At 52.6% G+C, this 27,606-nt stretch overlaps 1 protein-coding gene across 3 annotated transcripts; it reads right to left on the bottom strand.

Annotated features, from left to right (window-relative positions):
* Nucleotides 1-912: 912 nt before the first annotated feature.
* PRPSAP1 (phosphoribosyl pyrophosphate synthetase associated protein 1) lies at nt 913-27,090 on the bottom strand. Of its 3 annotated transcripts, XM_040530224.1 has the most exons (11): nt 26,595-27,090; nt 26,348-26,452; nt 17,914-17,966; nt 16,240-16,306; nt 11,660-11,832; nt 11,140-11,255; nt 10,016-10,071; nt 9,353-9,498; nt 3,495-3,565; nt 2,649-2,795; nt 913-2,003 (listed from the first exon to the last, which is right to left on the bottom strand). In XM_040530224.1, exons 2-11 carry the CDS (start codon nt 26,428-26,430, stop codon nt 1,845-1,847), a joined length of 1,071 nt encoding a protein of 356 aa, XP_040386158.1. In that variant the 5' UTR covers nt 26,431-26,452; nt 26,595-27,090; the 3' UTR covers nt 913-1,844. The 3 variants fall into 3 exon arrangements, with proteins under 3 accessions (XP_040386158.1, XP_040386157.1, XP_040386159.1); XM_040530223.1 differs by lacking the exon at nt 26,595-27,090 and having other exon boundaries at nt 26,348-26,557; XM_040530225.1 differs by lacking the exons at nt 16,240-16,306; nt 17,914-17,966; nt 26,348-26,452; nt 26,595-27,090 and adding exons at nt 15,281-15,360; nt 15,747-15,861.
* Between the last annotated feature and the right edge of the window lie 516 nt (nt 27,091-27,606).

The raw sequence follows: 27,606 nt of genomic DNA, 5'->3' as shown, positions 1-27,606 counted from the left end.
CATTCCTGGCAAACCCTTGCTCCAAAGAGAAATGCAACGGCCGTGTGCTTCCAGGAGCCTCCCCGAGGAGAGTCTCCGAGCACGGGGAGGATTTTGAACACGAGCGCTGCCCCAGCCACGTACTTACAAAAACACTGACTTCTTTTCCCTTACAATCCTCAGCCCAACCGTGGGGCTGTGATTTGGAGCCCCAACACCTCCCTTGTTCAACGAGGCACCAAACAGTTCCCAAGAAAGCCCGAGCACGGACAAGGAAGACGCAGACCAACCTGACTCGTCTTCTAAGAGATGCCCAACCTCCCTTTTCAGGCATTACAAACGACGTGTATAGATCTGTGCGTTTATTTTTTTTTCCAAGCTGTGAGGGGCGAATTCAAGAGTGGGATTACAGAGATGGGAGCTGTGCACCGAGACAAGCTCACCCCCTAGTGAAGGGTCCTAAGCCTGCACTAAGGGGCAGAGCTGCTGGTTCAGGAGCCCCGAAGCTCTGCGCAGGGACCGCTCGGGCTTTCTAGAAAGCACACGGGACCAGCAGAAAAAGCTGAAAAGCCCTGGAAAAGGCAGAGGGACAAACTGCTCCATGAGGAGCTCATCAGCACGCTGCTCCTGCACTGGGAGCCCCGTGCATCCCCGGTGGGATGATGGCAGGACACCCGAGGAGCCCTCACCGCTCCCCTCTGGGCTCCCCCGCACCGTCCCTGGCCCCGAGGCAGGAGGGGATCCTGCAAGGCCGCTGCCCCGGCAGGGCTGGGGGCGTTGGAGGCTGGTCCTGCTCACAGCACCGCTGCTTGCCCCTTGGCACGGTTCAGTTTTAGGCGCTGGAGTGGAAGAGAAGGGTGAGAGAAACTGAAAAAAACACCTGCTAGAGACAGCCCTTCAGAGGGCAAAGGACTCACTGAGCACCAGCCGTGATAAATCCTACGCTCTTTATTGCGGATTCAGTGTTAGTGTTCCGGAGAGCCCAGCTGCAGCGGAGGCACTGTTCCACCCCCCTTCCCCGTGAGGTTCTGCCCCAGTCCAGCAGCCCCAGGCCCCTCCAGCAGCGGTGCCTGGTTTTGCAGCGCGGACGAGCGTTCAAGCGAGGACCCGGACCCTCGTGTGACTTCCCCCTGAAGCACGGTAACGACCCAAGGCTCGCGAAATGAAAAGGCCAGCACGTTAACTAGCACCTCTTGCCCTGCTGGGAGATACGTGAGAGCTCGTTCCCAGCGCCCAGTCACGAGGGGTTTGAGCGGCCCCGCAAAGGGCCTGCCCCGAGCCGCCCTTCCTGGCTGCGGCGCTCGCTGGGCTCCGCCAGCAGTACGTGCCACGCCGTGCGAGAGGAGCAGAGGCTGGCACGGAGCCGCTCGGCTCTGCCAGCAGCAGGCGGTGCCGCCGAACGAGGCACTCCTTTCTGCGCTCTCCCGGGTGAACCACAGCCAGAAACAGAAACCCCAGCGCCGCTTCCTCTCTCGCTGTCCACGTGCAGCGATGAGCGTTCTCTATTCCTTTCTCGTGAGCTGGCAGCTAGGCTTTTTTTTTTTTTTTTTTTTTACTGCCCCCCTCCCCTTCAGAGCAAGAGATAACACTAAAAAAATATAAAGGAATTTAAAAGTTCAAACCCTCCTCACTTCTCCGTCTCTCTCAAGGCTGTAAACCCTCCCCATCGCCAGTGGCCTCTCCTGTTCACCTGTAAAGTGCTGGTCAGGTGGATTTGCTTCTATTGGATCTCACGGCTCACGACCCTGAGAGCCTTCACCCTTCCTACAAGAATAAACAGCTGTGTTACGTCTATAACTTATGGTATTGCCTTTTCATGCATGTGTCCTTCTCTCGTGGAAGCCAGGACAGGGGCAGCACCAGCTCTAGTCATCGACGGTGATGTTGCGGAAGAGATAGGCCATGGACTCCCCGTTGTGGATTCGCCGGATGGCTTCGGACAGGATCAAGCTGATATCCACAGTCTTTATCTTGGGGCACTGCAGCTTCTGTACCTCGTGAGGGACTGTGTTGGTTACTACCACCTGCGGAGTGCCAGAAAGAAAAGACCATGAATACATCAGGGACACAATTAATTCTCATTCAACAGCTACCCCAAATTAGCTCCATGACTACCAGCTGCTTCACGGTTCAAGGCAAGGCTGAGAAATCCCTGTACGTCAGAGGAAAAGATGAAATGGGCTTCTCCAAGTGACAGTCAATCTGTTCAGGGGACGGCTATCACCAGAGCTCTACGACAGCCACTACCACGGAGGCCGCCAGGCCCGTTCGGACCACAGGATCTGACACAGCTGATACCAAGAACGAGGTCTGAAATCTCATCCTTGTGATGTACCCAAGAGCCCGTCATCAGCTGGGGGAAAAGAGGCAGAATGCCTGTACTGTGAGAGAACAGTCACATGCAGCCAGCTGTGGTGAGGGAAGTGTCCAGGCAGGGGTGACTAATATCTGTGCGCTGGGGAGACGACATGCAGAGAAGCAAATCTCACCCGAGCAAGCATTAATCACAGCCAGTTTTCTGTGAAGAACCAGAACTGAAAGCATCTGAAGAAACCGGACACTTCACAAGGACCAGCACGCGGCAGGGGCAGGACCTGCTTCTAGTTTTTAGTGCCTTAAATCCACCATCAGAGCCAGCCCTTCCTCTGGGGCCCAAAACGTGGGCTCACCTCGTCGATGGAGGACTCCTCTATGAGACGGGGTGCGTCTGCAGACAGGAGCCCGTGAGTGGCCATCACAAAGATCTTGTAGGCTCCGCGCTCTTTCAGAATCTCTGCAGCGGCTACAAAGCTCTCCACGTCATCAATGATGTCATCCTGAGAAGAAACAGAAATAGCATCAAAGCCAGAAGCTAACCGCACCTGCGGGGCAGGAGGCGATCTGCAAGGTACTGTGGCTTTGGCCACGCACAAAGGAAAAAATCCCCGCCTATTTCAGCTCTGTTGAGATGCGAGAACATCCCTATGCAAAACCTAGGGCTGTGCACGCCGTTTCCCTTATTTACAGCCCCTTTTTATTAGGGCACAACACAAATAGCGTGTCTTGGAAAGAAACGAGGCTCAGCACACGCATGCAAAGCGGAGCCCATCTGCAGAAAGGAATTCTTCCCTCGTGATAGGAGCTGCGTGTTGGTCATTACACAGCAGCATGGCACAGCAAGCATGGGAAGCTCAGCCCGGTTTTGTTTGTTTTAAACACTTTAGGAGATTTCTTTACATATCCTAGATTCACTGAATATTTGTAGATACCTAGTATTTGTTAATTCAAGTGGACAAAGTTTTCAGGTTTTACAAGGCTAAAGTATGAAGGGTTTTCAACAGAAAGCTGAAATAGTCAAGAACTAAAGAAAAATGGCAAAACTGAAGAAAAATGAAGAACTGATGAAAACCAAAACCGAAGAAAATGGCAACAATCGTGTTCCCACCCTACACCAGGGGTCCCTCTGGGATAAAGCAGCTCAACGAAAGAAGCTGGTAGGAGGCCCCCCCGCCCACTCCTCTCCATCACACTCATACCACGATGATGGCAATTCTTCCTCCAACATCTCCAACCACAGTTATCGGCGGTTTCTCCTTGGCCATCATCACTAAAGAAGAAACAAAACCAGATCAGTTAGCTGTGAGTCAAACCGCAACTGTCCCACCGTGCAAGAGGCCCACTCCTTTACCGAGCCTCGCGCTGGTGCACAGGCACAGCCGTGTGCCTTACATCATCCTGATAACCCACCTCAGCGGGTAAGCGCTGTTTTAACCATCATCCTCCTCCTTAAATGAGCAGCACTGCTGCTTAAAGATGAAACTCTCGGTTTCTGCGGGGACCAAGCACTGATCTCAGAGACATGTGGATCTAAACTTCTAACAGATGCTTGTGCAGGGAGCACTACGAAGCTCTACCTCGTTTATGGGGACCCTCAGCAACTTCTTGCCTCTGTGCTCCAAAACAGGACTCGAGGAAAGGGGTCTCTCACGACTGGGGACAACAAACGGGATTCCCTGAATAACCCCTCTCAAAGGCACACGGTTTGCAGCGTGCAATTTTTCACTGGCTGGGCTCACTGATTGGTTTGAAGGATTTCACAGACCGCAGCTCGCGCGCTTACTCTTGGATCACCAAACGTGCAATCTTCCAGAGGACACGAGCACCCTAACAACACCTGCACAGGCAAAGAGAACTCGCGACGTTTTGCTGAATATTTTAAAGCACATTAATGGAAAGAGCAGGACAAAACCCAGTCCAAACTCAGTTCTACAACCACAGCGCAACCAGCAAGTGGAAGCAAAAGTATATACGGATGATCTGTGCCATCTGGCACGTGGTAAAGAGATGTACCAAGAAATAAGGATCCGCTCCTTCCTGGCTCTACCTTTGCACTGACAGGGCTCGTGCAAAAACACCATACAAAAAACCCCAGCAGGGAGAGCACGTGGAGGCGGGTACGGGAGTTTCGTTACGTGATAATCTGGGCCGATCTAACCACTGAAGCAAAGAGGAACACCAACATTTGGTAACTCTGATCCAGCACACCTGCACCCCCGGCTTTTACGCTATCCACAGGGAGTGCAAAGCGTCCTCCTGAGGCACTTTGTACCCCTCCTCTTTGTAACTCACCCTGCCAGTATTCTGCCCACAACAGCTTCTCAGATACAGAGTTTTAGACACCTAGATTGCCAGGCATTTCTCCTGTAAGACAACCTACTTCCACGTAATACTTTACACATGAGCAGCATGAAAAAACACAAGGCGCTGCCCATCAGAAAGCCTGTCTGAGCACTGATTTCAGCCCTCCCGGGTCAAGAGTCCTACCTGAAACTCCCCGTCCTGCACAGCAGGCTGAGCCAGTACTATTCCCACAGCTCACCAGCACCCGGGAACGCTCACAGCCCAAGCACCGCTGCGTGAGTCAGGCTGAGGGATGCGATGAAAGCAATTACGAGGACCACAGCTCCGAAGATTCATGTGCAGCGCTGTTCCTCGTACACAAAACATACCCTAAGCTCACCAAAACTGTATAAAAGGTGACCGGTAAGTTCTGCTTTGTCCAGAAGAACGTTACTCGTTGCTAGGTTTTGCTGTTAAAAATAAAAAAGCAATCACAGCTATCTTGGACGTCAGAGTTAATTGCTCTTTGGAGCACGCATTCCTCAGCCTCCCTTGCATTGTTGTTTTTGAGGCTCTTATCAAATGCAAAGTCCTGTCTAAATCCTGAAGGAAAACAGCCTTATGAGAAGGAAGAGTACTTGTAATACAGCAGGATTAAGCTTCAGAAGAGATAAGCAGACCATAAATTTCAATTACAGGCTCTACCTACCTGCTTTGGTTAGTTATTAGTTTATTAATCTAGTTGGGACAGTAACAAAACTCCTGGTGGGAGCTATGAACTATCGAAAGGATTAGGTCTGGCTGCTATCCGTGTGCATCCACAGACGAGTCCCACTTCTGTTTACAACAGCCAGGCTAGGGAAGACTCTAAGCAATGGTGTACAGATCCCAGGGAGCTGAAATTCAGCACCATTTTACTGAAAAACACATGAAGTTTCAGCAAATCTGTATCTTCCCATTCCATAAAGGAAGCAAACACATTCCTTATTAGGCTCAGAGGCTAACATTAGCAGTGCTTTTTACATCTTTTGTCTGCTTTTAAACGCTGTACTTCAAGTTTGCTTTATTTTTAAAGTATGGTAGGCAATGTGTCGACCTACCCGGATCCTAAAGAGATGTTCTCCCTTTTCCTTGTTCAATTTTCTCTGCAAAGAAAAGAAAAAAATTGCAAGCCAGAGATCCACCCACAACCACATCAAATCGCAAGAGAACTTTGATCGCTCCAGCACGATGAGGGTGTACGCAAGGGTTACTGCAGCCACTTTTTTTTTCTTCCAAATCTTTGGAGGTATCTATATGTGCACGTCAGAACTGCTGCGAGAAGGTGGCTCGGAAAATGATTCAAAATAATAAAGAACATCTTCCTCCCAGTCACTAAACCTCTATTTGTATGTAGAAAAAGAGGAAGGCGACAGAAGTAAGCCACAGCTGCACCTCTGCCAGACATAGCCCCTTTGATTATTACAAGTTTAGGTCAAAAGTGTTGCTGCTTTTTTTTTCCTGGAAAGTCAGGAAGGATGCTGGTTGTATCTGTAGCCTTTTGAATATAAAAAACAACTATTTCTATAAAGCAAGAATATCAAAGAACACGGGGGTGGTGGGGAAATCAGCCAAACGCTCTAACCTGCGCCTTCCTTCTGATGTAATACACACCCAAGTGCCACGCATTACAGGTGAGATGATCACTGGCATGAACAAACAGCATTCCCAGGTGCTTAAACCTGCTGCTTCAATTAAGTGGTCAAAAACAGGTTAAGGAATGCTAAAATTAAAGTAAAATAATGCTGCCTTTACAACAGAGCCTAGGAACAAAAGGCTGCTCAAGAACTGCTGCAGAGAGATCTGGAAGGGTTGATAACATCGCCGTGCCCCAGCCTAAACATAGAAGAGATAAAAGAGATAAGGGGGCAGGGAAACAGAAACAGCCCTAAGGTCACTCCAGTTTTTCCACCCAACTCATGGCAGTTTGCTGGGCTCTGGGTTTGAAGCAGACCATTACCTACAAGTACAAAGTAGGGAATGTCAAAGCCACCGCAATGGCTTGTTGAACAGATGGTGCTCCACGCCTTTTCTCTAGGAGGGGAAACATGCAAAGCTTCCACGTGGACTTGTTAAAGCACAGCCCCAAGCTTCGAGACAAAGAGCACAGAAAGAAAATGTCTCCAAGGCTGCAATTCCTCATTTTTGGGTGACACGAGCTGTTGCTGCCCTTTTAGCACAGCGCTTTAAGGAGTGCAGCTGGAAGCACCTCTGGCACGTTGCTGTTACGGCTCCATATGCCACCTGATCAGAGCATCACGCCAGCCCACAGACTCCGGACCATAAATAAGCCATTACGCTGCACAACGCTTGGTAATTAAAGGCACGTGTTCCCTACCTGAACAGGGAGGGCAGGGGCATGCCAGGATGCAGGAGCCCGGCCAATTCACTCAAAAACCCGCAAAGAATCACAGAAAGCATTAAATAATTGCTGTAGGGCTCTGGGACTGCTCCCAGTCCGGGGTTTTGCCTCCCTTCTGGCTCCAACAACGCCCTTGGGGACCCCAAACCGTAGAGTCTTGAGGGGAAGCATGCTCCACATCGATCTGCTTGCAGCCCAGAGCAGGACGCTCCACCGTTAGTCTCAGCTGCTTCCCCCAGGAGGACTCCCGCTTCCTACCTGGGTTTATGATATCTGAGCCAGGAGGCTGGTTGTTTTAACAGCCAGATTTTTTTTTTTCTGGCCAGTTTCGGTGTAAGGAAGCAGACAGCTGTGGGTTAGGAGCGCGTGCCCTACCTTCCACAAACACAAGACGAGCACAGAGCCGAGCCCTGTTTTACTCTATCGCCGAACTTTATGATGCTGGGATTGCAGGTGCTGGTACACAAGGCAGGAAGAGCTGATCAAAGGTTTTGTTTGATATGCCACTTGAGGTGGGAAGACACCTTCCAAATGACTGAATCAGATAGGAAGGGAGGCGTAACCGAGGGGGTAAGCACAGACTCACAGCATCGCCATCCTCAACCCTGCTGCGTTTTCACCTCTGCCGGACAAAGAGCAGATCCCTGGCAGAGAATGCAGCACAGGCAGGACGCACTGGAAGCTTACAGACTGCTTTCAGACAGGTATTACCCCAGTATCCTGCAGCTCCAGTACCAGAGCCCAGCACTCGCTCAAAACCAGGTATCTACTAAGATTATAAAACTGGAATCATAAAACTGGAGAGGAAAAAAAGCAGCTTTCTGCTGAAAGTTTTGGATAAGCTCGCACCATAATCCACCCCACATCTCCCCCGACAGACAGCTACCGAGCTGCAGCTTGCTTGTTCTACACGTGCCGTAGGCATGCAGGAATGTAAGGTCATTAGTCAAGGGCTGAGCTTCTGCAGGAGATAAATAAAGCGGTGGTACGCAGCAAACTAGCTCATGTTTGGGTAGCTGAGGACTGAAAACATTTTTCCTTTGAAACCACAACGAAACGGGACAAGGGCAAATTTCTGTACGAGCTCCCATTTACGGGGCTGTCCAGCAGCACAAGCTCCCACAGCTGAGATTCCTTCAAGTGACACGACTGGAAATAAAGTTACAGTTCCATCGAGGCCCTGACAGCAGCCAGATGTGACATCCTGGAGGACAGGATCTTCTGCAGGGTAGGACAGGAAGCAGAAGGCCAAGAGTAACCGTGCACATCCCTGTTTTGTTGCAAGCGCACGAAAAACTCCCCTGTCAGGAAGGAGACAACCACGATGAAGTTCCAAACTTCACTGCGAAACCCCACCTGTCCCCCAAGGCCCAGGAGGAGTTTCACCAGCGTCACAAGCCTGGTTTAACTGATTTCATTAGTGCGCAATGACTGGGTTAATGCGAAATGCCTGCAGTCTTACTTGCCTTCCCCCTCCCTGACTTGTCCACAAACTGGTTGGATGTTCTCCTTAAACTTCAAAAGGGGAGCTGCTTATCAGCAGCCCCAGCCCCAGCCCGGGTAATTACGCGTGGCTGCGCAATGGATGGCTCTATCGCAGGCAGCGGCACGCTGCAATTCCCACGATCGGTTCTCAGCTACCTTCGCTGCACCCATCGTTTTTGTCCTACCACCATCTACCTAGAAAGCTAAAATCCTCCCAAATAAGAGCTGGATTTGGACTGTTTGATCGCTGCTGTTGCGAGAACACAAGCAATCCTAAGGGATCCTAAGGGGACCGTTTTTCCCAGAATAAAAGGTTTCCTCCTATTTACTTCGCCTTTGCTTTCAAGACAGCAGCTTATCAGCTGGTGGCAAGAGCACAGGAAGAAGCTCAACGATGGTCCCAGAGCCTATTCACAGTAGCCTCACAAGCACCCAGGCTGTGTCAAAACAGCCCCATGGCTAGTGCAACACGACCACCTGGTTCTCAAGGTGAAGAACGCTTCCAGCAGTAACGATGGCTGCACGAGGGGAAAGCAAAGGCCAGCTCATCTCCTCAAGGTGCGGACAGCAGTCTGTCTCCGGCTGTTCCCTTGCTAGTCCCACTTTTGCATTTCTTTTCTGGTTTCAGTGAGTTCTGCACTGTAAAACCCCACCTCTAGCACAGGTTTGCCTGACGCTGCTGAGTGGGTGAAGCAAAGGGGAGCAAAACTGATGCTCTGCACAGCCAGAAAGAGTTTAACAAGGACCTCCCCAGACCTCCTCCTACATCAACCTTTCCACGAGGAAAATTCAGCTGCCCTAGGGTTGGTTATACCTGCAGAGCCCCACCGATAGCCATTTCCCACTTGTCTTTTTTGCTCAGAGATAAGCAGAGAAGCTTAATCTTACACGGCAGCTCCAGACCAGGATGCACGGTTGCATTTTTGACCATCGGAGGGGAGTGACGTCCGTCGTCCATGTCCTGCTCCGTGCACTGAGCCTCTCCGTGGATCACTGCTAGTCCCAGCCGTAGTCTCTCAGCGTAAGACTGAGCCCTGCAGGACAACCACAGCATGTCAGGAAGAGGTTGGCTTGATGCAGCTTCACAGCCCAGTGAAGCACGACTCCCCCAGATCCAACAAGCAAAGGCTGTGCAGGATTTCCCCAGGAAAGAGCTTCACTGAAAAGCACTTTTGATCCCCAGTACCCCAAAGCCCACTCCACCACCTGGCCCCGCCACAGGGATCTCCCGGTGTTCCTCTGCATGCTAAACGTTCCCTGAGATGGTCAGGCCCTGCTGAAACTCACGCAGCCAGCCTGACCCCAAGCGAACCACCTAGGTTTGCAGCAGCAGCAGCAGGAAACTCCTGAGCTTACTCCCGTGGGGCTGGGACTGCAAAATTCAGCTGCCCATCTGCGCCACTACAGATGCCCATCTGATTTCCAGCCACAAACGCCTTACGAACCAGATTGCTGATGCAAACCCTCCCTTACTTTTCCCCAGTGTATTCCCCAGCAGCCCAGGCATTTTCCAAGTTATTTTTAAACCAGATAATAAAAAAATCTATTTACCTTTTAGCTGCATCAGGAGATTTGGCTACAATAACTGCGTTTCTGTAATCCGGAATCTGGATACGATAAAAAACTGTTTAAGTAAAGACCTTCTCGAGAGTGCATTTCTGATTTGATACGTGGCTGAAGAACTGTACCCACTCACTTTCCCCAGCCCAGATTTTCCTTCTGAGGTACAATTACTGCAAGGCAATTGCACCCCTTTTCAACACCAGTATTTGCATATTCTGCCCCAAATGCCACACAAACAGGGTTAGCACTGGCAACAGTGCAGGTGATGCAATCTTTTCACAGGTCCCACTTTGCATAGGACTGCAGTTCACTACTGGCATCCACAAGCTACGGACTTACCTCCAGTGCTAACTGCAGCTGTGTCTGAGACACGGGGCACAGTGCAGGGAAGGAAGGAAGGAAAGGGGTCTGTTTAGAGACAGACCCTGGGGCCAAAGGGGTCAGCCCTGGCTCTACAACGCGGAGCCCCCAGAGCCTGTGCAGAGCAGGCCTCAGCCTTACACTCAAAATGGTCAAAAGGTGGGACGAGTTCACTGTGTTTAACCCACCCCACACGGGCTGGCTGCAGGTCCGAACCCAGGGCCCGGGCTCCCCACGTGCAGCAGCCCTGCTCTCACCATGCAGGCATAAATCAATCTCCTGCATTTGGGAGACAAAACTCCCATCCCCGGGCCCTCTGCGCTCAGCATTCCTAAGCAGAGCCCAAGACAAAGTCTATCAATAATTCAGATCAGTCAGACATCCACCACAGAACAAAGGGTGAGCGGAGACACTGTAACGGGATTTAAAAGGTGATTAGAGGCAGGAGCATAAATAGCACCTCTCAAATGGCACGAGCTCTACAGAGAGCAATGAGTTTCAATCGAGGGCTCGAGCTCATCTCCAGCTTATGGTCAAGAATTCAATTTCTACCCAGGTGCAATCACGCAGTCTAATTTAATATAGCATTTTCCCACTTCCTTGTGAAATATGCAAAAGGTATCCCCGAGAAAAAAAGATTCATGAGCAGAACAATTGATCTAGCCTGACAATGCAACCTCTGCGTAAGCAGCACCCCAACACCGCTACTGCGTTAAGCCAAGTTGATATACACAGAAGTAGAGTAACCTCACTTCTTCCTGTATATACTGAATCAAGAAAGGGGACGCTCGCAGGTTGTCTACAGGGAAGCTGAAGAAGCCTTGAATTTCCTTTTGATGAAGGTCCATAGTGATAATGTGCGTTAACCCTAAGAAAGGAAAAAAAAGCGGCTTATTGAGACAATTCCCACAAGGCTGGAGTTCCTTAAACATCTCCATTTTGCGGACTGTTTCAGTTATTAGATAGACCAGTATGCCACGTGTTAAAATGAGCATAAGCAGGGAAAAAAAGTTTGAGAGACACGGGAAGAAACAGGCATGTGATAAGACACCGCCAGACTAGCAACCATGACTATTTCAACGCGACGCTTCTAGGCCACTTCCCAGGGCACGAGTTAAAGAAATAAAAATAAACTCCCCCAAAGCAGCTCATGGTTTTGGCAGCACGCCTGCGCATCTGACAGGAGAAGAACGGAAGGGCAGGCGCCCTGCAGGACGCCAGCAGCTGCGAGGCGGTGCCCAGGCCGGCCAGGCTGCTCCCTGCGACACTCACCTGCCTTGGCCAGCATGGAAGCCAGCAGCTTGCAGACTATGGAGCCCCTCTTCCTCATTTTGCTCTGTTTGCTGTAGGGGAAGTAAGGGATGACCCCGATGATGTTCCTGGCACAGGAGGTCTTCAGTGCATAAGCCATTATCAGCAGCTCCATTACGGCAGTGTTCACATCTCTAAAAGGTTTGAAAAATATTCCAAATATTGGGTATTTTTCCAATGCAAATCCTTTTCACACTATACCCATAATTCTCTCCTCACCAAATTTCCAGGTAAATAGCGTTGCGTCTTACGCTAATGCAAGCGAGACCTGTACTGTGATCCTGCAGCTCCTTCCATCGTGCCGCAGCACATCATGATCAACTGCTAAATGCACAGGAAGCGACTCCAGCACTCAAGAGCTGCTGAACAGAATTTGATTTCTCATTCTGACACAAGGTACATGATGACTCCCTCCATCAACACAGCAAAAAGGGCACTTTTTCCCCACTAATGTTGGAAAAAATGTCACTTCATACAGTATATTCTAAAATAAAACAGTCTTTAGAAGAAGGAGCACCACACATGCAGCCGCCACAATTTCATCCACACTAGATTTACTGGACTATTTTTTATTTTTTATTTTTATTTTTTTTAACAACGTAAAGCAAGTTACTTTCCCTGTCTTAAATACTGTACTCTGCAGCTGTACCAAGTCCCAACAGATCGTTTTGGCAGAGGTCAGCATCTCCATGCTGAGTTACCTAGAGATGGAAGGGACAACAGCAGTATAAGCCCCAAAGAACATTTACTTGGAAAGTAAAACAAAAAAGTGACGCTGGCAGAGCACATGTAAACCACAGCTAGGAACGCACATAAAGATCCATCTGTGATGAGCTGCACCACAATAACTGGTGCGCCCCAGGAGTGAGTTCAGATGCAGATTGACGCATTTTGGAAAGGAAAAAGAAGGGCAATTCCTTTTAATTCCTTACAACCAACACCAGGGCAGGCCCAAACCCCACACCATTGCCCGCAGCATCACAAAGCAACTCGAGATCACTTTGGAAGTGAAGAACGTGCACTTGGGAGCGAGCAGGACTTGCAGTCCCTGCCCTGAATAAAGCCATCCGTGCTTGTTTCCTTCAGCAGCCGCCCGACATACCACTTCCCCAGGAGGGCCATGCTGAGGGTGGCCCTGCTGCAGAGCCACGGGGTGACAGGGCAGAGGCTGCCCGGGCCATCCTCCCACGCAGAGCAACGAGCAGCACAGAGCATCTCGAAGCCCTGCAGAGCTTTTTGGCAGCTTATATTTTGGGATTATCCTCCAGCCCGCCTGGCCTGCCTTCCCCCAAGAGCTCAGAGACATTTCCCATCCGTGTGCGGCACACCACATTCCTCTAACCATTTCTCCATGGCTCTCCCTTCCTTCGGGACCAAACCTTCATTTGCGGCTCATCATTTGCGAACGCTCCGCGTCTCTTTATTCTCCTGCTGGCTCCGCCGAGCCTCCCGCACAATGCCGCTCGTACACAAGAAAGCTTTGTCAGCTCCGAAGCACCCAGCCAAGAATTACATAAAACAAAACCCCCGCCACGTAGGGCGGCGAGCTAACAAAGAACCACTTCTTCCCTTTGGTGTTTTAGTCCTGCCAGCGCGGCTGGGAGAGGAGAAAAGGATGCTGCTATCAGTATCGTTGAACAAAACAGCCAAGTTTACATCTATTTGAAGGTCGTCCACGAAATTCAGTGTTTTCCATCATTGCTTCTCAAATTACTTTAAAAAAAAAAAACATAAAACAGAGAACATGACTGCTGCTGTGAGGGGAGCTCGCCAGCAATCCCGAAAGGTACCCGCAGTCCCCGTGCTGCTGGGGGATGCTGGTGCGGGGAGCGAGGGAGAAACTACTCGAGGAGGAGGAACGCCTCTCAGTATGCAGGTGGGGGTACACGCTGGACTCTGGAGAGCTCCTGAAGCCTTGCCATCCATCTCCGGCAGCCTGGAGCCCCCCTCGCTGCAGATCCCTGCTCTCAGGGCTGAGCAAATGGCCCAGGTGAAGCTGCCAAGGAACTTCACAGCAGCTACCAGCACCGCCACAAGCCTCTCCTTTCACTCCGAGCATCTCGCTAAACCAGCGGCTCCTCCGCTTTCCCTACCCTCACTGCCCAGTACCTACCGTTACGGCACGGTGCCCGTTTCAAACGGGCAGCAACCTACAAATGGTCGTGCTCAACCCTGCTACTGAGAGGCCCCAACCCTGCCGAGCAGCGAGCAGAACACGAGGATGCGGCGATGCTCGCCCAGCTGCCAGCAGCTCGCAGCTCCTGCTGAGCCAGTAACGCTCTTTGTGGCCCTAACGAACCTTGATCTACTCCCCACGCCCCCCACCAGGGATCCGCCCTGCGGCTTTTTGATCCGACAACCCCCTGGCACAGGTAGCAGCAACCACACGGTAAGGAGTTCCTGAAACTAAAAGGCTCGTGCTGGGAAGTTGTGAAGCACCTCGCAATGGGAAGTGCCGCCCCTTCTGCGTGCTCTGAACTGCACACCTGCTATTTTTGTTTGGCGTTTCCTTGTTCTCACGGAGCAGTGCCTCTAACATGCCGCTTGTCTAAAGGCCTCTCACCGTCCCTCTCCCAGTCTCAGCAGTACCAAGACATTCAGTTTTCCCTCATACTCACGCCAGTCCCTACGCCAGCAGCCCTGGATGACACCTGGCACTGTAACTTCTTTAGTTCCGCTATATTTTTTGGACAGAGAGCTTGCATCAAGTATTCAGGTCTTTCTGTTCCATCTCCATGCATTTAAGATGCAGACTGTGGATTCACACTGCAGCATAACAAGGCTGTTTCCTCTCTCTACTTTTCCAGTAAGTTCTAATATTTTATTTGCTTTCTGAACCAGAAATGAGTGTAGAAGTCCTATTTTCAGGTTATCCAATACAGCGGTTGTTTTTTCTCTCTTGAAAAGGTCCCTGAAACCCTCTGCAAAATGGAGATGTCCTTGAACCCGTCCTCTCAAGCAATGCAGCAAGGCACAGCTGCAGCTTAAGAATAAAAGATGACCTGTCTGTACAACAGCGGCACCTCGACTGAAGGAGCTTCAGCATTTTTGCCAAAAGGAGACATTTCTCGACCAGGAATAATTAGTTCAGATTACAGAAAAACAGGGGAATAAACAAGTTGAGGGCAGGGGAGGTGTTCCCCTCCCAAAAGCATTGTTAGTCCCCAATGCTCCGAGTTATCTCTCGGAATTCCTGACCCGTCTCATGTTTACAAAGCTCTCAGTTACAAGTTAGTTCGGAGAACTCTCCCAGCAGGGACAGCAGAATGGCACCGTTCACCTGGAACACAACCCTGCATCAGTGGGTTCTCAGCTTGCAGAGATTCAGTTGCTCCCTGGGGGAGGAAACACTGAGAGCATCTCTCTGGAGAAAGAGGAGCTCTAGGAAAACGTCTCAGCCTGCAGGAGGAACTCCACAAGTGAGCGAGCTGCTCTCGTAGTCCTCCCGATTCTGCTAACAACAGGCCAAGCATTACACAGAGGGAATGAGCGTGAATTCTCAGTGGGCTGTATTTCTTACGCAAGCTAGGAAAATATTGGTTTCCAGGTTATTTTGCTACCTGCCGGAGCTCCGGTACTTACTAGTTCTCGTGATCTCCAAAATCGCAGCAGAATTTGGTATCTTGGAGAAAGCTGTTAGAACTGGAACACCTTTACTTTTCCTAATTGTGCAAAATGCATCGTATCAATACCCCATCTCTGAGAACAGCACCTCCCCTACCTGCTGTTGGTCATCTTGCAGGTGCCATTTGCATAATTTGCACATAGGCTCCCTCCCACTATCTTGCATGGACTACTTGGTCAGGACTCTGGAACTTCCTCCATGCTCCGACCTCAGCTTTCCCATCCTAACGCCATCTTTGTACACTCTTCACCAGCCAGAGAGAACAAGGCTCCTGGGTCAACAAGTGGTTTTCTGGCACCAGGGTTACTTTCAGCATTTACTTTACCTCTTATTCCAAGGCTAGAATGGCCCAAAGTAAAAAAAAAAAAAAAAAATAAAATAAATGGCCCACTTAGGAAAATGCATAATATCGTTAAGAATTACAAGCACAGAGGAGGGAAGGTCAGGATTTCCACACGAGCTGTGTCACACCACTGCAGTGAGAGGGGCAGAGTAATCCAGCCTGTGATGAAAGCAGTAGCTGCCGGGCTCTGCTGCTCGGTAATGGGAAGACAGAGGAAACTGCACGTCCCGAAATGGAAATGCCAGTCAGAAATCACCGAGCAACTGAGCCTGCAAGGACACCACCACAGCGCGGGGCTGTTTCGCTTCGCCCCATCCATCGGGCTCCCTCTTGCCCCAAATGACACTTGTGCTGTTTGATGGGAAGCTTCTCAGTTGGCTGCGGTGCAAGCGATCCTCTGGGAATTTTAACAGCTTAACGCTACGTTGTGTCCTAAATTAAGTCAAAGCAATGAGAACCCTGGAAAAAGACATTATCATGCTGGCTAATGGCTAGCAAGCTAACCAGAACGATCTGCTGAACCAGAAATTGAAAGCACGTCACAGTTGTAAAATCAAGCCACAAGTCCCTTACCTGGGGATCGTCTGTATAATGAAGATATCCTGTCCCCGGACAGACTCTTTTATTTCAACTCTTGTTTCTGAAGAGGAATGAAAACAGTCAGTTTTATTCCCGAACGTCAGACTTCCAGCGATAAAACGTGTTTTAATGACAATTTGGCCCAGAGGTCAGGGAAGGCAGCAGGACTTGCTCCTTCACCCTGCGTGCACATCTGTACGCTAGCCATGAAGAGGAGCCAAGTGGGTTTTTCCAAAGGCTGGCCCTGGGAAGCAAGGAGTTGGCATTGCATTCTGGGGAGTTAGCCGCATTTACAAGGCAAAACTAGGCTCAGTGGCTGTTACCTTCCATGTAGAAGGCAATTACTTAACTCCCAACGAGAGATCCTTTCCATTTCTCCTGCTGAGTGCTGGAAGCTGTCAGTACCTCATTTATTAGGTAACAGAGAGCCACCCAAAGCAGAACATCCTCCAGTACTTACCAGGAGGTTAACCCAGCTCCTCCACAGCCTACAGGGCCAGCCCCGTACAGGCTGGGTAGCCCAGCACACCACCTGCAGCAGTGCTCAGAGGAAGAGCTCCCCAGCTTCACTACGAAGGTCGAGGTATCTCGACACTGACGTGAGCTGGAAATCTGAGCCTCCACTGAAAACACTTCCTACAGCCCCTTACTCAAAGGGGAAAGCTGAGCGCCAAAGCAGCTGAGCAAAGCCAAAGGTTTCCCAGGGTGCCCTCCTTGGCTGCTCATTTCCCACAGTCACGAACCCGAGGGCAGGGATAAGACAAAAGAGAGCAGGATCTACTGAGCTGCAGAACCCAAAGTCTAATCGTCCAGACATCTGCAGCAGCCTTAAGGGACTCTGCTGAAAGGAGGCTGATTTGTTGTGCAGTGATGAGGAACGACTTCAGCCCTCGAAGCAAGCAGCCCGATTTAAAACCAACCCCAGAGGGCAGGGAGCTCTCAGCAGCACGAGCACAACAGACAACCCAGTCACAACCGTACGCAACGCCGCGTGGCTGTCCTGGTGCTCCTGGCAGCAGCGCTACCAAAACTCCTCGTGGCGAGCCAGAGCCACTTCCATCACTTACTCTCACCTGAAACTCTCTTGCAAACACGGTAAACAAGACCTTGAAGTGGTAAATGACTTTTAGCCAACCTCCGTTAGCCAACATCCTTGTGTTTCAGCCCAGCACAGGCAACTGAAAATGGGCACCTGCTACTTTTAAAGAGATGCAAACAAGCTCCAAGAGGCACAGTCTCCAGCTCAGCCTCGAATCTGCACTCTTCAAAGCAAGACAGGTGTCTGTGAACTGCCTGTGGTGGGGGGAGGACTGGGAGAAGGGAGTAATTTAAATTTTACACGGCAGACATTTAAAAGAAGGCCATTACTTTACGCTCAGAGGATGGCTTCCTAAGCACAACAGCAGGTGATGTATTTTGTAGCAGCTAACATCCGAGGCAGGAATCTATTATAGATGAGAGATAGCTGACAGGCAGGCAAACGAGATAACACTGGGGAACGAGGAACACACCTAATTGGTTTGTCTAAGGTTAGGCGCAGGAGTTCAGCACTGCCACGAGCGGCAGCAGCATCACAGCTGAATCACTGCACTTACTAGACAGGTTTGACTGTCCAGGTGTCTAAGATCACCCCAAAACAGGTTTGTGAGCAGTAAAGATTTCTCTCACCTCCATTGGTTTCCTGATACACCACAGATTTCCCCAGCTCAGCACCGAGACGTCTGGAGAGAAAAAAAAGGAAGTTAAAAACGGAGACACTGAGCGGTTCACGATCCAAATCCCGCTTGAGGAACACTGACAGAGCACAAGCTCTGCCCAGCGGGGAGCTGAGCACCGCAGCCAAGCTGCAGAAGGACACGTCTTGCCTGGTGACAACAGCTCCCGGGAGGATTCATCGGGATGGAGCATTTGAGAGCTCACACGCAGCCGCGTGTGCGCCCTGCGGCCGGTCGGGACCGTCACGCACCCGTCCCGTCGGTATCAGCCACTGAGCAATCCATCCCCTGCGACCAGCACCACCCAAGGAACCGGCACAAACCCCACAGAACTCAGAGGAGGAGCACACCCCAAAGGCTCGTACCTCCTCCTGTCTGGCTGAGACCAGCAAGGGAGCTCACGCCTATCAGAGAGGCGGCACAATCGCATCAAGCCTGATTTTCTCAGGAAAAGCAGCTAAACGTGTTCAAATTGTGACAGCCAAACAGAAACAGGGCTCGGAAGGCACACGACTCCTAACGCCCGGCTCCCAGAGCCTTTCCAAGCTAACAAGTAGGGCACAGGAACGACCGCACACCCCTCTGCCGACACAGCCACCGCTGCCCCGTGCCATCACTCACCAGCTTTACGGCTGTGCGACTGCTGCAGTGTGCCAGGGCCCGCTGCTGGGCTGCAGGGAGTCCAAATAACCACTGCTTTCAGGATTTACCATACCCCATGTCTCCTGAGACACAGCAAAGGACGTCTGTTCTAGCCCAGGCTTCCATCTGAGCAGCATCCATCAGCACACCCGGACCCACCGGCCACCAGGCACGGGTCAGCGCCAGGGCTACGCGATGCTGCCTGCGGCAGAACGAGGCAGTGAGGCATCCACGCTCGACTAACAGCAACCGAGCCACTTTTTTTCCCCCTCCTTCCAGTCTTCCTTCTCAAATAACTCGGCTGATTGAAGAGATTTTAATTCCAAAAAGTTCTGATTTTTTTTTTTTTCCAAATTACTCCTTCCTCAAGCATCAATCCTAAAACATCAATCACGGCAGATTACAGCCCTCTTTTTCATTTTAAAGAAACCTGCTATATAATAAAGACTCACTTTGGAGAGCATTTTAAAAAGCTCTAAAGCGCAGACTATTCCCCCGGGTGACCCTTCTGTATTTAACAGTCCCGACAAGCAATCCATCAGTAAGTATTTAGAGGCACGTGTGCCCAACCCCAGCACGCTCCCACCCTCCAAAGTGAGCCTGGGGCAGCTGTGACAACAGACACCCAAACGAACACGGTGTATTTGCTGAAGCGGCTGCACAGGAGGTATCTGGCGCGCACACGCCGCGATCCTGGCCCCGTCTGGCAGCACGCCTTGCCACGACCGGAGCTGGGGAGTAAAATCCCAAATCGAGAGCTGCGTGCGGGTGCTTGGCTGCAGCAACCAGCCCGGCTCAGCACCCACAGCAGCGTCACCCGGAGCAGGAAAGCCACGCGAACCTCTAACGCAGCCTCTCTCTCACCAGCCCCAGTACAAAGGGGTGCTCAGCACCAGCACTGCAGAGGGGCAGGCAGCTGGGTCGTGACCCCCGGGACGTGCAGCAGAGGTGAGCTCTGCAGCCCGGACCTGCCAGGCGCTGCCCCCGGGACCCTGCGGTCCTTCTGACAGCAGTCAGGCATTCGCACACACGAAGGGGCGGCCCGATCGCTGTTAAGGCATCCAAGTCAAACGAAGCTTCAGAACCAGGCACAAAACAAACCGGTGTGTGGGGTAAACATTCAGTGACCCACTTGTCCCTCCAGGACCGCACGGCACGTCTCGCGAGCTCCCTTCGGGGGCACGCGTGCCCTGCCTTCGCCGCTGCTGCAGGAGAAACACCCCGTCACCCAGCCCGTGCGCGTGCCCTTAGCCAACTGACATCTCACGGCACGAGGGAAAGCCTCAAAGCCAGCCCGGCCGGGCACGTCTCTGCAGGACGCCCCTTGGATGGCGGCAAACGAACACGGAGGAGTTCTGTGACGCTCGGAGGATGCGGCTGGCAAGGTCCCAGGCGTGCACGGGGACAAAACGAGAGCCCAGCTCAGGCAGCACGGCAGCAGCGCAGTTTCTGTGCCGCTGAAACGAGGAATTGCAGTGGCAGGTTTGCTGCCTGACGGGAAGAGTGACGCTCAACAGCTCAGCGTGTCAACGCGGGGCACAGGTAAGAGCAGAAGAAGCAGCTGCCAGCCTCGAGGAAGGAGCAGCAGTAGCTGCTCTGGCCGGACAATAAATACCAGATATGCTCCTACAGTCGGCTGCACGTAAACAAGAGGGGGGCAGCAACGGGAAGGATAGGAGAGAAAGCTGCCCACAGAGGTCAGACACCGCCCCTGCCTGCGGCGGTCTACGCCGCTGCGAGGTGCGGGCAGGGCAGAAGCGAGAAAAGAAGCGCTCCAAGGAGCCGAGGTGTTACCCGCGGGCACAGCCCCCTCTAACCCCGCTGCAGAAGGCTCTGCACCGGCCAAGGCTTCAGCCCGCCCGTGGAGGAGCGTGCTCAAACCCCGATTTAGCCAAGGCTATTAAAAGACTATTAAACGAGGAGGGCTGTTCCCCCAGCTCCTGTTGTAAAGCGGCGAGTGCCACGGGACTTGTGTCCAGAGGAAGATTTACACCGAGGGCGAGGGCAGAGAACAGCCCGAGCCACCAGCCCGCCTCGGAGCGACCATTTGGAAGAGGCCACAGAAAAATTTCCACTTCCTATCGCTTCGCCCTTTTTCCCCTGCATTCCCAGCTCGTCTCTTTCCGAATCGCCTCCGTGCAGAAGCTCCCGGTTGCTCCTTGCTTTTGGAGGAATTAAACTGACAGCAAGACTTTCGTTTGCATTTGGCTTCAGGACCAAGCACACAGCCATGCAAACGGGGCTGTCAGAATTACTGCATCACATAGGCAGGGAACAAAAGGCAGTCGTTACAGGTGATTCGGAGCACTCCCACCGGGGAGATCCAGCTTGTTCTGCCAAAAAGAATGCTCCTGGTACCGTAGCTAAAGTGGTTCTTCAAGCAAAATAAGCTCCATCAGCAGAAGTCCTACCACGCAGCACGGTATTTGGCTACAAGGGGACTTCTGCTGGCACTGAAGTGTTTAAGATTGGAAGACGGTCGGGCTGATTTCACACAGTCTGCAGAAATGTCACTCGTTACCAGCCCCACGCAGGCCTCAGAGCACAAGCTCGCTTCTGGAAGCTCCCTTCTCCGCCCCAGAGGGGCAGAAACTCAGCCTGGTGCTGGTTTTGTTTTTAGAAGCAGTCCTCGGAACTGGGATCCGCGCAGACAGCTCCGCACAGAGCAGCCCCTGAGCCCCGTGCAGAGGGCTGGGCACAGCGGGGATCAAGGTACGGCTGCTCCCATCGCTTCGGGTTTTCAGTGCCACCTCAGAGCAAGGCTTCACCCTGCAGCCACTCACGGCTCCTAAAAGGCAACAAGCCCTGCTCCCCTCTGCCCTGCCGTCCTTGCACCAGCTCTGGCACCGACCTGACGGCGTGCAAGAGAAAGGATTCGCTTTATGGCTTCAAAAAATCCCTACCGAGAGCAATCGGTCAGTAAAAATTTATACTGATCTGGAATACCCCTCGCTAGAAACACTGCGCAGGAAAGATGATTGAGCTCTCCACGGTCTCAACACACGCCAGGAGGATACGAAGCTGTCAACAGAAAAGCATTTAAGATCTGCCTTAAATTCACAGTCCCAACGTGAGCAGCCCGCAGGTCGCTTGCAGCTCAATAAGGAAGTGACACACCGCAGGACCTCAGGAAGCACAAGGTTTTATCAGTCCTTGAAGCGCTGCTCTGAAGGCTGCCAAAAGCCGTGGCACCAGGCTCCTGGGACAAAGGGCAGTCCGGTTTAGAGACGTGGTTAATCAGAACTCGAGGTGCTAAGTCACTTGTGGCACTTCACTGCAATCCATTTCAGACCTGAGCAAATCTTCACGAGGTCACAGTCGGCTAGCCCAGACAGCGCAGGAGCAGCTCCGCGGTGTATTTCCTCATCTCCCCTTCAGGAACAACTCGGGACAGAGGACGGCAACAGAGCAGCTTCCTGACGCAGGGCCACCTGCTCAGCTCCCGTCACCACCGTTTGGGCTCCCCCTTACCTCTCTCCCTGCACCCACGGGGCTGGGGCCTGGAAGAGCCCCTGCTGCTCGCCTGCCCCTTGCACCCAGCGCCGTTCAGCGCGCACATCGCTTGTTCCAGCCACCACAGGAACCACGCAGCCGGCTACTGGCAACCACGGCACAGATCCCCCTCTCCTCTTACCTGTCCGCCCCTGGGGAACGCCCTTCCCCTAAGCCTGGCACCAGCCAGCACACAAAGCCATCCGCTCAGGCACCTTACAAGCGCCATCAAAGTCCCACGGAAGATCCCAAAGCCCAGCTGGTTGCCACGCTCTCCCTCACCCTTACTTTAGGGCCGTACCCCATCACTCGCCCTCTCCAACCGTTCTATTTTCAGCTGGTCGTTCATTCCCCTTTGTCAAGGACATTTGTTGCAGTTTCACCCCGCTGTATCTGTTTGCTTCCTGCCACGGTGCTGCCGTGTCCGAGACGGAGGAGTCGGTGCCAGCTCTGCTCCTGCAGCGCCAGGCAGGAACTCTTCCCAGAAGAGAAGGACAGGGTTTGGAGATGGGACAGCAGCAACACGAGGCTTCTGTGAGCTGACTCCCCGGGGCCCCCCCCTCGTGCTCTGCCACTCGCCTAGCTGACCTAAGGAGGAAGGGTGACGTTACTTTTCCTCCGTCCCATCGAAAGCTCCTTCCCCCAGCTGCAGAAGGCTGCTGCAAGGCCTCCCACCTCTGCCAGAAGCAGGACTCGTCTTCAGCTGTCGCAGAAAGTGCCGCGCTGGTTTTACTGCTGTGCAGAGGGCTCCCTGGGACCAAAGATCGGAATAAAAAGTCTCCGTCTTTTCCTTATTACTCCGCGTTGCTTAGGCTTACGGCAACGCTTTATCTTCAGATCACCAGCGTTTTCCGTGCTGCACACCAACTGCACGCCCCGAATACCCCCTGCCCGCAACGACTGTATGACAACATCAAGTCCTACGCAACGCAGAGCTGCAGGAGCAGTGGGGACGCGTCTGCAAGCTTCAAAAATCAGATCTCCTCCGAGTGGAATGCCATGGTTGTACCCCCGTGCCAAACACCGCAGTCAGAACAGCCCGAAATGCATCTGTTGCACTCCAGAGACTAAAGGACTTGCTAGACTCCCTCCTCCTTCCCCCAGCAGCACGCAGGGCCCATCAGGGATCAGCACTGGCCACAGAAATTATCCTTCTCCCTTGCAAACGCAGCTTGTCATCAGATGCCAAGTGTCCTAATTACAGCAGGAGTTTTCTTTCCATATGTGAAAGGATTTAAAAAAAAAATCGCAACCAACTCACAAGATAGAAGCGAGCGGAAGGTTCAGACTCCAAGGAGCACCTCTTGTTTAGTTTCACAGAGTATTTGGTTGTCCTAAGTCAGCACCATCTCCTCTCCCCGGCAGGAGCTAACATAAACAAAAGCCCTGGAAACTCAGAATGAGCTGAATCAACCATGCAGTCACTCGTCCTAGAACCAGGCAAGGAGGCGTAATAGGAAATGGCAGAGATCGGAAGCGGGCCAGAACGCCACGCTCAGAGCCTGCATCAAGTCAGCTCTGGAAGTTTTGCATTAAACGGAGCAGGAGATGGAACAGCTCTCAGATGCCTCGTTTATGTCATGCTGCCCCTCCCCAGGGTTAAGATTTTAAAAAAGGATAAGCTAGGAGTCCTCAGGTATCGATTTTAACTCGAGAAGGGATCTTCGGAGCCTCATTTTCACCCAGCTGGTAGCAGACCGAATGTTCCAAACAGATTCAAGGCAATTTCTAGGGCTCGCTTACCTTTCCTGCAACGGCAGCAGAGCTCAGACCCTGCGCTCTCCCCAGTCTGCCCCCTGTGCACCAGCACCACTAAAATAAGCCACCTTCAGCTCCTGCCTTCCTCTCAGCACTTCAGCACGGGGACCAGTTCCACCGGCACCACACCTACAGGCAGAGAGCAACGGAGCCTGGGTGGAGAAGGGCCCCAAAAGGCCCTGCTCCTGATACCGCGCGTCGCCTTCGAGCTCTTTCACTGCTCATACTAAAGGCCACTAAAACCCTTTAGAAAGGACGCACGACGTCAGACTCGCCCTACGAGACTTCTCCACCTCTACTAAAAGGCACAACCGACCGCCCCAGCAAAGCACGCGCTGGGATGGCACACAGAGGGGGAGCCAGCAGCCACGTGTCTTTAGCCACCTGAAAAAAGAAGGGGTGCATTGTAAAGGTGGTGAAACAGCCCCTGGGCTCCTACGGGAAGTCAGTGCGCAACCACAGCATGAGAGGCTGAAAAACACCACCAAGATTTTGGGAGACTTTTTTTTTTTTTTTTACAAGTCTGTACTATTCGACATCCCAGATTTTATACGCCAATGCAGTTTTGTTGGAGAGACGCGTGACGCTTCACACTTGCCACGCGAGTGGTCACTGCTCCCATTTTACGGGCGGCAGAGCTTTGAGGCTCACTTGAAGCAGCAGCTGCACAGCACAGCAGTGTGCTCACACCACCGCTCGCGCATCCAGCGCCCTCACCGACACTAGAGCCAGAGCAAAAAGCCCCCAGTGCCTTAAAAAAAAAAAACAAAACTAAAAAAACTTATAAAAGCGTACTTCAGGAAAGACAGCCAGGAGGTCATGCTCTGGATTCTGCTGCTGTTCGTCCTCAGAGCATCCCTGGAAGCCCCGCGGAGGATTACGACCCTCTACGCACAGGTACGTCCAGGAGTACAGGTGCTTCCCTCCACCAGGGAGAAATTCCAGACGTTTTTAACACCTGACACGCATCACCTCTTGCCAGAGAAAAGCGAGTACAAACAGCACATCACACAGCCAGCTGTGTGCCGCAGCCTGTGGAAGCCTGCCCTGCGTCTCCTCTCATTACGTCTTTAGAAGAAAGCAAGTGATTTTTAAGACAGAGAGCAGAAAATAAAGATTGCTGGTTTGCTCTTTCAGGCCTGAGAACTCAGAGCTTGTCCGCTGTCCCCCGGGGACTTCTGTCACAACCCGTGTTGATGTGACAGGACAGGCCTTCCCACGTCCTAGCTGTTTACGCAGACACTGTTCGCAGAGTTGTATCAGTGAAGGAAAAGCGATTTGGAATTGACCAAATATAGTTGAAAACAAAACCAAAAGACCACCCATGAACCGAAAAAGCTTCCTACTCCCAAACACGTGGATTTCCCACACCCAAAGCAGCCCATCGCCACTATCCAACACGTGTCCCCTCAACACCAGCGATCCCAGACAAACAGCGAAGTCAGCTTTGGGGAGATTACCTGTGCTAAGGGCTGAACGCGCTGTTTGTTAAGCTGGCTGGACGGACAGCAAAGTGTTCTCGCAGTTTAAGGCAGCCCACCTGCTTTTAGCGATGCTTCCAGTTTAATTTTCTACCCCTCGGAGCAGGAATGAGCAGACGGTTGCCTGAGCAGGACAAGGATGCTACCTTCCATGGAAGACAGACAAGGCCCCCCCAGTTTTGGGAGCAGCGTCCCAATAAGCACGTCCCTGCTTCTTAGGAGTTCAGCTGGGAGCTCCCACTTGTTGCCTGCCCCAGTTTGAACGGAACTAACCCGAAACAAAAGATGAGGTGTCAGTGGGAACTCCGCGCACCAAGCGCCACATCTCGGGGCTGGCTGTTACCTCTTTCAGCAGGACCCAGCGCCTCCACCCCCACCGCCCCGCGGTCAAACTCTGCCTAAAGCAATAGGCTGGAAAAAAACAGAGCGGGGGGAACCATGGCATTTCCCTAAACTAAACTCTATTCGGCTGGCACACGCTGCCCACCTCTCCTAGCACACCGAGACGCCAGCAGAACAAAACCCACCCCAGTCAGCGCAGTGCTGGTGCTGCACCAAGGTCTGCACACGGATCTCCTCTCAGGCTCCGAGCAGTGAAGCAAACAAGCTCGCAAGTCCCTGTCCACAAAAAGCAGCAAAGTTTCAAGCATCTCCCCAAACGGCTAAACGCTTTCTGATGCCGGTTTAACCAACTTTCACCTCCTCCTTCCCCAAAGCAGCAGCCGCCGTAGCTGCGTGCCAGCCCTCCCGGCACCGAAATGGATGTCAGAGGCACCACGCAGCTGGCGTGTTTTCGTCACCAGGTCTAAAAAAAGGGCTGAGAGGGCTCAGCCAGCACCGAGGCTCGGACGGACGGGGCTGCTGGAGGCTCTCCACACCAAACCTCTGGCGCAGGGGCGTCCGCGGCGCAGCTCAGCGGGGGAAGGCGGACACGGGAAGGTGCTGGAAGCCTCCTGAGCCTTCACCCTGCGTGCAGGGCCGGGCTGCGGGGACGAAGGCTCTCGAGGGACTTACTCCGTGATGCGCTTGGCCAGCTCGGTGCAGGCGGCCGTGGAGTTGGCCGAGAAGACCCGGTAGCCGCTTCTGGCCGCGTTCATCGCCAGCGCGTCATGCAGCCCCCTGGGAGCCCGAAAGTGAGAAAAAACAGATTTGTAAGGCAGCAACAGCTTCCGTGGCATCCTTTTCTTCCTCCCCGCCGCTATCGCCGCCCCCTGAGGGGTGGGGAGCAGGAGGAGGAGGAGGAGGAGGAGGAAGGTCTCACCCAGGGCTGCGCAGGGATGTGCCCGCCCAGAACCCGGCCGCGGTGAGCCCCCAGCCCCCGGGGCACCCCAAAAAGGGGCTGAGGGCAGCCGGGGGGGGATGAGGGGGGTGGAAAAGGGGCGAGGGGGACGTGGGGGGGTCCCCGTTCGGTCCAGAGTCCTCCTGTCAGCGCCGCGGCCCATAGAGGCGGGCGGCTAGAGCGGCGCCCCGCCCGGCCGCCATTTTCTGCCGCGGGGGGGGGGGGGGAGCGCCCCCCGCCGCCATCTTAGGTGAGGGCACGGCGCTCCTGCCCCTGCTGCGGGGCGAGAGGCGGCCGCTGCCGCCGGTACCTGAGGAGGAGGAGGCGTGAGGACGGCGCAAACTCCCCCGCCGGCCTCCTGTCGCTTCCCGAGCGCGGCTGCGGCGCTCCGCGGCCGCCTCTCCTCTGCGGAAGGGTGCGAGGCAAGGCCCGGGCACGGCGGTGGCTTCGCTGCCCGTGCCCAAGATGGCTGCCGTCCCGGCGGAAGCGGCGCGGGGCCGCTCTGGGCTCCGCTCTATGGCAGGCGGGAAGGGGCGGGGCCCTGAGTCCTCCAAGGTCCCTTGGGGTCCTGGGGGTGGGGGCACAGGGGGAGGTGGGTAAAAGGGGGAAATAATTAATAATGATTAATAAATTATCACAGAAGCACAGAATTGTAGGGGTTGGAAGGGACCTCAAGAGAACGTCGGGTCCAACCCCCTGCCAAAGCAGGTTCCCTAGAGAAAAAATATTTTTTCTATAGTTTTTTAAAAAATAAATAATTATTATTAATTATAATTATAATAGTGATAATGATAATAAAATAATAATAATAATGGAAGGTGACAGGCGGAAGGAAGAGGAAAGAAGAAATGATGATGATGATAATAATAATGATGATGATGATAAGAGGAGGGAAAAAGAAAGTAAAACATAAAGATAAAAATAATGAAAATAATAACAAAATAAAAATAACAAAGATGATGATGATGATGATAGGAGGAAGGAAAAAGAAGAA

This window comes from Cygnus olor, chromosome 18, assembly GCF_009769625.2.
Source record: "Cygnus olor isolate bCygOlo1 chromosome 18, bCygOlo1.pri.v2, whole genome shotgun sequence".
Taxonomy (NCBI): domain Eukaryota; kingdom Metazoa; phylum Chordata; class Aves; order Anseriformes; family Anatidae; genus Cygnus; species Cygnus olor.
This window is presented reverse-complemented; position numbering and strand designations above follow the sequence as displayed.

Coding starts and splice junctions, on each gene's coding strand:
- PRPSAP1 (XM_040530223.1), bottom strand. CDS start 26,511: ATGCCACGGAAGCTGTTGCTGCCTTACAAATCTGTTTTTTCTCACTTT. Junction 11,833..16,239: donor ATTATACAGACGATCCCCAG/GTAAGGGACTTG, acceptor CAAACCTTTTAG/AGATGTGAACACTGCCGTAA. Junction 9,499..10,015: donor TCTCCTGATGCAGCTAAAAG/GTAAATAGATTT, acceptor GTTGTCCTGCAG/GGCTCAGTCTTACGCTGAGA.